The following is a 9,432-nucleotide window of genomic DNA, read 5'->3' as shown; positions in this document are numbered from 1 at the left end:
AAAAAAAAAAAAAAAAAAAAAAAGTGAAGTGACGAGATTTGCTAGGAGGCATCATCACTACAGCCAGATCTTCTGCAGGCAGAACCAGATCACCAGAGGAGGACTGGAAGAATGGCATGGGATTCAATCATACACAATGCAAGGGCATATACTGGATAACTAAAAACAAATGCTTCTGCTATAAACTGGAACCCCATTGTTTGGGAATCACAAAAGGAGGAGAAGGCCCTGGGTGTAAGAGCTGATAGCAACTTGTAGTCTTGCTGTGACTGTGCAGCTCTGAAAAAGGTCAGTGGGCTCCTGGGATGGAGCAGGAAAGCTGGTTCCAGTGGATTTGGGGATGGTCTAATGCCAGTGTAGAAGGCACTGGCAAGGCTGCCTCTATGTATACAAGACTGGTCACTCTGTTCAAGGAAGATGTAGTGAAATGAAAGAGCTGATTTATGAGAGGAGACAAAAATTTTGGTATGTCTAGCTTAGCAAAATGAAGGCGAGGGATGTCTTGTTACTGTCTATAACTACTTTAGAGTATAAATAACAGGGAGGAACAAGAACTATTTAAGCTGGAGGACAATGTTGGCACAAGACCAAATCGGCATGAACTGGCCAGGAATGAATTTTAGCTGGAAAGGAGTAGGTTTCTGGCCATCAGAGTAGTGACGGTTGGTGACAGCTGCCTAGTGGAAGTACTCGGGGCTAAAATCTAAGCTGCTTCTAAGTTGCAGAGATGCTATGGTTATGTAGTGGCTGGTGCCTATAAGAGCAGAGGACCAGACCCAGGAGGTCACTGTCAGTCCCCTGCTGGCAACAATTCCATGCTACACCTGCTTCATGCAGCAGTCAGGCTGCGCCAAGACGGTTGTGAGCAGAACCTCACCTGACCCTGGACTGTGAGCACAAGATGCAGTTGCAGCTGCAGATGGATGGCTTGGCATTTTTGGTCATGCTATGGGGCTGTTACACAGGTAGAGCAGTCTTCCCCTGAGATGCCTGTCTTCCAGCACTGGGTGATTCCTAAACAGAGACTGTAAAATTTCGTACCTCTGAAGTATCAATGTCAGCTGTTCACTAACTCACTTTCTCTTCCCATGCTTCTTGCCCCAAACAGGTTATTCAGAGGCTCCTGCTGGGGCTGACCAACCTCAATTTGCTACTGGAGGTCAGTTTTAACTCCTTTACTGCCAGCAGCTGTGTATGCTGTAGCTTCCACACTGGGGCTGCATTTCACTGTTGGAACACTGCCCTCTGCAGGGATCTGCTGCAGTTAGAGCAAGCATAGCAGTCCTCAAAAGCCTGGGATTAGATGGACAGTTACAGCTTTAAAGTGTCCCCTCATTAGGAAAGTCCCAAGAAACGGATACCTTCTGCTCCAGGTCCCCTCCTTACTTACACTATCACTTTTCAGACACATGAAAGCTCCCAAGTGCCAGCCAGAATAAGATTTCCTTTGCTACCCTGGGGATTTCCAGAGTGAGAGTAGAGGGGCAAGGCTGGTTATTACCTACAACCTCAAAGGCATTCCAGCATCTAACTCTCCCTGAAGCATGTACCCATCAGGAAAGCACTAGAGCATCAGAAACCCTCTTCTGGGTGGGGAGAGCACTACAGCATCAGAAACTTGAATAAATGCCTTATTGGCCGCAGCTGCACCAGGACATTGTGCACAATGGGCTGACACACTGAAACATGTTGCTTGATGTTCAACAGGTCAATACTTCAGATAGCCACAGCTCACCTCCACCTGCCTGTTGTCCCAGCCTTGCCTCAGGGCTCCCCTGCCCTGCATCTCATCCTCAGGCTGCCTTATATAGCAGCAGGTAGCACGCAAAACTGCTGACACCAAAGCATGACAAAAAGAACCAGACACAGACCATGCTCAGCACTCACACACCCAGCTGGAAGCGGACATGAGGGGAACAGGTAGGAAGCCAGGGCTGGTGCTGGGGACTAGGATCAGGGCAGCTCCCCTACGCCAACTCTGAGGCAGCAGATATGGGCAGTGGCAGCAGCAGCAAGAGGGCACATCACAAAGCTAAAGGTTTGGCATCTGCACTTGAGTCTGTTTGGTTCCTGTAGTAGCCAAAATGCCTCAGGCCTTTTGCTTCTGCATTGGACACATTCATGTGAGCTGTCTGGGTATTTTTCCTTTGCAGCAGGAGAAGAATCCCAGCCCCTTCTCCCCTTAACTCTGCCCCTAAACTATGTAACATAGTTTGCAGCCTGGTGTCATGTGGAGTCTGAACACCCCCCCTGGCTCACTGTCAGGGGACGGCCAAACACACTGCCGCATCCTCACTTCCCAAAAGGATGCTGAACCAAAGGTTGGAAGTGGGAAAAGCAAAGAAGTGTCTGTGGAGGCTCAGCCCTTCTCCAGGAGAAGGAAGGGGGCTGCTGGGAGATGGCAGGCGAGCTACAGAGCATGAGATGTACAAGCAGTCGGCTCCAGCGGTCAGGAGTTGGGGTACAGGACAGAAGCGGCGTGGCCTCCTGGGGTGTCTCCTTCAGTCCAGTTCTGTCTCCATCACAAAGCCCTAGACCCCAGTACGATTTGTGTGAATGAGCTGGAGCCCACCACTCCCACACCACTGCTACCGCTCCTGCAGGCCAGGCCAGCCGCAGCTCTTCAGCTATGTTGGATTTGGTCCAGTTAGGGGTGCTGGACCCTCGCCAGGTGCTGGTGCCTTAGAGGTGGCAGCAGGATCAGTATGGCAGCTCAGGAAGCTGGGGGCCCACAGGAGTGGTGCCTTCCCCACATTCTCAATTCTTCGGGGTTGGTGGTCCTGTCCGGCTGGTGCTGTCCTTGAAGGGCAATCACTGGTAGCGGACCTGGTTCTCCAACACTGGCCCGGTCTTGTACTCACCCTCCACAGTTTCCAGCTCTGTCTCAAAGCTCTGCAGGCCACTCTCCTCATTGTTTTCTGTTGGCTCCAGGCGGTTGCCCATTGTACCATAGGACTGGTGGGCTGGGGAGGCAGCTGGTGTGAGGCTCAGCTCTGGCTCTTGCAGTACTGTGGCTACAAACATCTGGGACAGGAAGAAGAAGAGTGGGTATGACCTGAGGGACAAATCGCTGTGAGTCTGGGATCAGAAACAGGCCCCCCACTTTCCAGTCAGAACGCAAGCTGGACAACTGGAGGGATGGGACTGGGGCTCCATTGTTCTCATTTCACAAGACCTAGTGGTACCAGGAGGTGAGCAACCACACTTGGAGATCATCACTTCTGCTCAGAAAACCCCACTAGTTTAGGGAACCAAGCACACTGCCTTGGCCCTAGGAATAAGTGGCTCATGGGGCAGGAGCCGGAGGCCCACAAGGCAGTTGGGAAGTGAGGACTGTGGATAGACTTACATTTGAGTTAGGGGTTGAGGAGATGCTGCTTCTTTCTGTGTCATTGAAGGCCCCATCAGACTGTTCAGACATCTATGGCCAGACAGAAGAAGAACATGACATCATCATAAAACACAGACATTCTTGGTTATAGGGTCTGTCCCCTCCACTCAGGGTCAGACCAATTGCCACATCTGAGGTCAGGAAGGAATTTTACTCCATAGTTAGATCAGAATGGACTGTAGGGTTTTTTGCCTTTGTTTCTAGTGGGGGGTATGGCCCTCTTCCTTGGATCACTCCAGTGTATTTTGACAACCCTTACAGTGACAAGACACTGAAAGTTCTCACCCCATGCTTCACCTGTGACAGGTTAGGATGCTTTTGGTGTCTTTGACAGGTTAGATTGTGCAGTTTTAGGAGCAGGTTAGACAAGCACTTGGATGGTTTGGATAGGGATGATTCTGCCTTGAGCAGGAGGCTGGAATAACTGTTTTTTTTTAAGTTCCTTCCAGCTCACCTTCCATATGATTCTATGATCAGTGAGGGAATAGCAACTAAAATCCATGAAGGACAAACCCCACAAAAGACAATGGGCTGCAATACCCTGTTGCAGCCTTGGGAGACCAATGGGAAGGAGAGGAAGGTTGCCATATTCACACCACCCAAAGACCCATTCCCTAGCTGAGATCTAGGCTTCAGTGAGCTGGCCAGAGCCCAAGTCTATTAGATACAATAGAGCTGCTTCTATTACCTGAGATCCCATAGCAGTGGCCTGGCTGCCAGCAGCTTTGGAATAGTGCATCTGCCACTTTGCTTTTAGGACCCAGCCTGTGAGTTCACGACCAGCTATAGGACTCAGCTGGCTGCTGGTCAGGAGGCAAAATTCCTGGAACAAGCGGTAAGCTCGTTCCCTCAAGGGACAGAAAAAAGCCCAGGGCAATGGCATGTGTATGAAAGTGTTGCACTCCTGTGCTTCCCTGTGATGTGAACGCTGACAGGGGAAGGAGTGTGGAGGACTCTGAGCTGGGCCACAACACCTGAAGTACAGCCAGAGAGCTGATGAGGCTGAATGGACAGGGGTGGGTGTGCTGTCTGCAGCACCGGGGGTTCAGCCCTGTACCTTGTCTGGATGGAGCTAAATCCTCAGGCACTGCATTGAATCTGTGAGGCTGGAAGCAGACACACTGAGCAAACAGCACTAAGAAACTGGACAGGTTGGTCTGGTGAACTCACTTGGTAGCTGGAGGGCTTCCTTGGTTGCAGCTTTTTCAGACACAAGCCAAAGAATGAGAAGATAATGCAGAAGAGAAGGACCACAAAAGTGAAGAGGGTGACAGGACGGACAGGACCTGATAGAGAGAGAGACAGTGGGATGGGCTGCCTCGGAGTCCACCAGCTCTACTTCCAAGCCCCCACAGGAGCCTCTGAGAACTGGCCAGCCCACATGCATTGAACTCCCTCTCCATTTGAGCATGAGCTAAAGAGCTGCCCCACTGAGCCACATCCCCCTGGTCCCCTGAGCATTAGTCCCTCTGTCCGACATCTGGCTGGTTACCCTCCCATCTTGTTTCTGCCTCATCTCCTATTCACCCCATTCCCTCTCCCTTCTGTTCCCAACATGAAGGTGATGCATGGTGGCTGGCAGATTGGCTCCACAAAGGTCTGGGTGAGGGGTGTCCCTGCTCGAGCACTCCCTACCTAGGCGCAGGACAGAGAAGAAGAGCAGCCAAAACATGCAGAGGATGGGAGCCACCACCACCTGGCTGATGGCTGCTGAGTGGATGCGCTGGTTCAGCTTGGTGGGGATGTACACGTAGTAAATGTTGTATCGATCGACCATGTGTTTCAGCAGCATGTACAGCAAACCTGAGGGAAGGGCAGAGGCACAACCACAGAAGAGGCACAACCACAGTGTGAAGAGGGAAAGCAAAAAGCACCACTGTGAGGAGAGGAGACAAGTCCAGGCACAGAGTCTGGGGCCTGGTACCAGTGAAGTTTAGGGGCAGAGGATTCTGCAGAGGATCCCTGTTCATCTTGTTACATGCCCAGCCACATCTGCTGGTCACTGCATGGCAGGCAGTACTCAGCAGGAGGCTAGTGAGCCAGGGGGCTGACAAGGCTGCCTCCATACCAATCCCCTTGCCTCCCAGTGGAACACATGGAACCTTCCCTTGGCTGTGGGAGAGGCTGTTTCTAGCCTAAAGACAGGGCAAGTGCGGACAGGGCAGGGAGCTCACAAGACTCATATGGACACTCACCAAAGGGGACAATGATGGGACAGGTGATGCTGTAGGTCATGACGACAGCGAAGATGCAACAGGTCCAGGCGTACTCCAGCCCAAACTGGAACTCATAGGCTTGGCTCTGGGGCACAACCAACAGCTCGGTTACCCTGCTGCCACCAGATTACTGTTCCCAGTACAGCAGCACCCATAAACTTCAGCAGAGATCAGGGCACATCATGCTAAGTGCTCTACACATTCTAAAATTCCCGTCCCAGAGCATGTACAGCCTACAGGCAGATGGGAACCTGAATGATGGGAAGTGGAGCAGAGAGAAGAGATGACCTGCCCCACTGCACACAGGGACTCTGATAGAGCCAGGAACTGGCCCCAAATCTACTGAGACCCAGCCCTGTGCTGTCTTAACGACACCCCAACCCTCCCCAGCATCTCCACAGCTCTGACTTACGCCCAGGCACCTGTGCTTTCCTACTCCTGTTGCAGTAGCCCTAGGCAGCACTGCACAGCCACTCTCCAGCCCACCACACAACTTTCCACAGCTTTCCTTAGCCAGCCAGAACCGCTGAGTAAAAACAGGTATGTCCTTGCCCCTCTCCCCCTGCCTTCCCAGAGCAGCACAGCTTGCCCCCTCTCTACTGGCACTTGGCCCAGACTCACGCAATATCCTTAGGCCCCAGTCTTTTAACAGACTCTTAAGCACAGAACCGTAGAGAAGTAGGGCTGAAAGGGACCTCTAGAGCTGATCTAGTCCAACCCCTGAGTAAGGCAGAATCATCCTCATCCAAACCATCCCACCTCTCTGGGTAACTTGTTCATGTCCACTCTTAAGCACCTTCTCTGCAAGCTGAACATGCCTAGCTCCTTCAGCCTCTCCTTATCTGACTTGGCTTCCAAGCCTTTATTATCTTTATTGCCTGCCTCTGGACCCTTTCTAACTTCTCCATGTCATTTTTAAAAATGTGGAGCTCTGAACTGCATACAATACTCCAGACGGGGCATAATCACTGCCAAGTAGAGGCACTTATCACCTCCTGTGTCTTGCACCTAAGGCTTCTATTGATGCAGTACAAAACTGCATTTGCCTTTTGTGGAGCTGCATAATACTGCAGACTCATACCGAGTTTGTGATCTATCAAGACTCCCAAGTCCTTTTCCATGGAACTGCCATCCAGCCAGGTGTCACTCATTTTATATTTATATTTTTGATTATTTCTCCCAAAGTGTAGCACCTTGCTTTTGCCTGCATTGAACTTCATCCTGTTAGCTTCAGCCCAACTTTCCAATCTGTCAAGATCCTTCTGAACTGCGCTTGCCTCCTCCAATGTGTTTACACCAGCTCTGTGTTGTCTTCAGACTTGCTCAAGAAGCTTTCTATCCCAGCATCCAAATAGTTATAACACGTTGAACAGCACTGGGCACAGGACAGACCCCTGTGGGACTCCATCTGAAATCTACTGCCATTCTGACATGGACCTATTCATAATTATCCTTTGCTTGCAGCTATTAAGCCAGTTATCTATCCACCTTATAGTAGTTTTATCCAGCCCACATTTTTCTAATTTGTTTTTGAGAAGGTTGTGTCAAAAGTTGTGCTGAGGTCCAGATAGATTATATCCACAGCATTCCCTTCATCCACCCAAGTAGGTTCTTTGTCAAAGAAGGAGATTAAGTTTGTTTTACCCAATTTGTTTTTCATAAATCCATGCTGGCTGCTTGTGATCACAGCCTTTCCTTCTCCAGATGCTTGCAAATGGCCCTTAAGGTATGCTCCAGTAACTTGCCAGGTATTGAGGTAAGGCTAACTGGTCTGTAGTTCCCCAGTTCCTCTTTCTTCCCTTTTTTAAAGAGGGTCACTTTATTGGCCCTTTTCTAGTCTTCTGGTACTGGCTCATCTTGAACAACTTCATGAATATCATTTCTAAGGGCTCTGAGAGCTCCTCTGTCAGTTCCTTCAGTACCCTGGAATGAAGTTTATTCAGCCTTGCTTGCTTGAATTCATTCAGACCCAGAAAAATCTGACAACCTCTTTTGTTTTCCCTTCCCTCAGCTTCCTAATCCAGATAATCCTTAGTAGGTGTCTGGCTGCAGATAAATTTTTTGTGAAGACTCTGGAAAAGTAGCTGTTGAGTAGATTCACCTTCTTTACATCTTCTGTAAGGAGTTCCCCCTGGCTTGTTAACAGAGGACCCACAGCTTTCTTGGTCCTTCTTTTCTGGCCATCATACTTCTAGAACCTCTTCTTGTTGTGTTCAGCCTCCTTTGCCAGGTGCAGCTTGTTCTTTATCTTTGCATTTCTGATTTTGTCCCTGCAGGTTCTTGCTATTTCTTGGTATGCATCCTTGGTGACCTGCCCATTTTTCTATTGCCTGTATGCTTTCCTTTTGCTTTTGAAGCATTTTAGAAGCTTGTTGTGCAGCCACATTTGGTCTCTTGTCATTCTTCTTGTGCTTCTATTGTGTCAGGAGTTTCTTGTCAGGCTACCAATACAGTGCCCTTCAGAAGCTCCCAGCCATTTTAGGTGCCTTTATTCTTCAGTCTATCCAACCCAAGACACCATGCCTATTAACTTCTTGAGTCAGATGGAATCTACCTTTTTGAAACCTAACATCTACTTCTGTTGACATCTACTTCAGGACCTGGAATAGTATCATATCATGACTGCTTCACCTTCACCAAATTACCCTTCACCTTCACATCTTCAACCAGTTCTTACCTGCTGGTCAGGACAAGATCCAAGAGAGATGATTCCCTAGTTGTATCCTCCACTTTATGGAACAGAAAGTTGTCCTCCACACAAGTTATGAACTGGCTTGAGATTTTATGTTTGGTTGTACTGTTCTTTTAGTAGATGTCCACAAAACGAAAGTCTCCCAAAAGTACCATCCCATAGCTTTTGAATAGATTTGTCGCCTGCTTGAAGACTGCCTCATTCATCTCCTCCTCTTGATTTGGTGGCTTAAAATACATCTCCACCATTACATTGATGCTGTATCTTTCACCTTTCATCTTCAAAGAAATATATTCTGTTTTGCTGTCTTCTTCCTCCTGAACTAAGGAATAAGTGTATGCGTTTTTGACATACAAGGCAATACCACCTCCTTTTCTCACAACCCTGTCCTTCCAAAAAGGAGTGTAGCCTTCAGCACTGACATTCCAGTCATAAGAGCTGTCCCACCAGGTCTCTATGATGCTAATCAGATCACAGTTCTTCTCACAGGCTAAGCTTCCACCTCATCTTACTTATTCCACATACTTCTCACATGTGTATACGTCCATTGGATATATTTTGCATTTTGATGTACTTACTTCCCTTTTGCAACATTTGTTGCAGTTCTGTAGCTCTCAGGCCCTTTCCCAGAGTTAAGCTGCTTTTTCAAGTCCTTTCTCCTCTGGACTGTGTGTTCTGTTGCTGGAGGGTTTTGATCACCATCCTCTGTGGAACCTTGTTTAAAGCCCTCCTTACTAGGTTGGCCAGATGACACCCATTCTCATCAGATGGATCCCATCTCTTGATAGCAGTCCTTCTCCCAAGAACATCTGCCTGTTGTCAAAGAAGCCAAAGTATTAACCACTGTCTCAGCCACATGTTTGCTTCCAGGATATGACGATCTTTGTCTGGACCCTTGCCTTCCAATGAAAGAATCAGTGAGACCACCACTTGTGCTCCAAGCTCCTTAATCCTCCTGCCAAAAGCCTCATAGTCACCTTGGATCTGCTCAGTGTCATTGCTGGCAATATCATTGGTGCCTACATGGACTAACAGGAAGGGATAGTGCTCTGAAGGATGGATGAGCTTTGGTAGCCTCTCTGTGATATCCTGAATTTGGGCTCCAGGCGGGCAGCACAACTCCTGGGCCCTCA

At 49.0% G+C, this 9,432-nt stretch overlaps 1 protein-coding gene across 1 annotated transcript in view; it reads right to left on the bottom strand.

The window, feature by feature from the left end:
• Positions 1 to 327: 327 nt before the first annotated feature.
• Positions 328 to 9,432, bottom strand: part of TMEM63C (transmembrane protein 63C) — a 46,878-nt gene continuing 37,773 nt past the window's right edge. Inside the window, exons 20-25 of the mRNA XM_019552060.1 lie at positions 5,587 to 5,692; positions 5,027 to 5,194; positions 4,562 to 4,677; positions 3,350 to 3,421; positions 1,619 to 3,024; positions 328 to 1,586 (exon numbers count right to left, since the gene is read on the bottom strand). Of these exons, the coding sequence (XP_019407605.1) occupies positions 2,812 to 3,024; positions 3,350 to 3,421; positions 4,562 to 4,677; positions 5,027 to 5,194; positions 5,587 to 5,692 (675 nt within the window). The 3' untranslated portion in view covers positions 328 to 1,586; positions 1,619 to 2,811. The remainder of the gene's footprint in view (positions 1,587 to 1,618; positions 3,025 to 3,349; positions 3,422 to 4,561; positions 4,678 to 5,026; positions 5,195 to 5,586; positions 5,693 to 9,432) is intronic.

This window comes from Crocodylus porosus, unplaced genomic scaffold (genome assembly GCF_001723895.1).
Source record: "Crocodylus porosus isolate Cpor-Errol unplaced genomic scaffold, CroPor_comp1, whole genome shotgun sequence".
NCBI classification, from domain to species: Eukaryota; Metazoa; Chordata; order Crocodylia; family Crocodylidae; genus Crocodylus; species Crocodylus porosus.
This window is presented reverse-complemented; position numbering and strand designations above follow the sequence as displayed.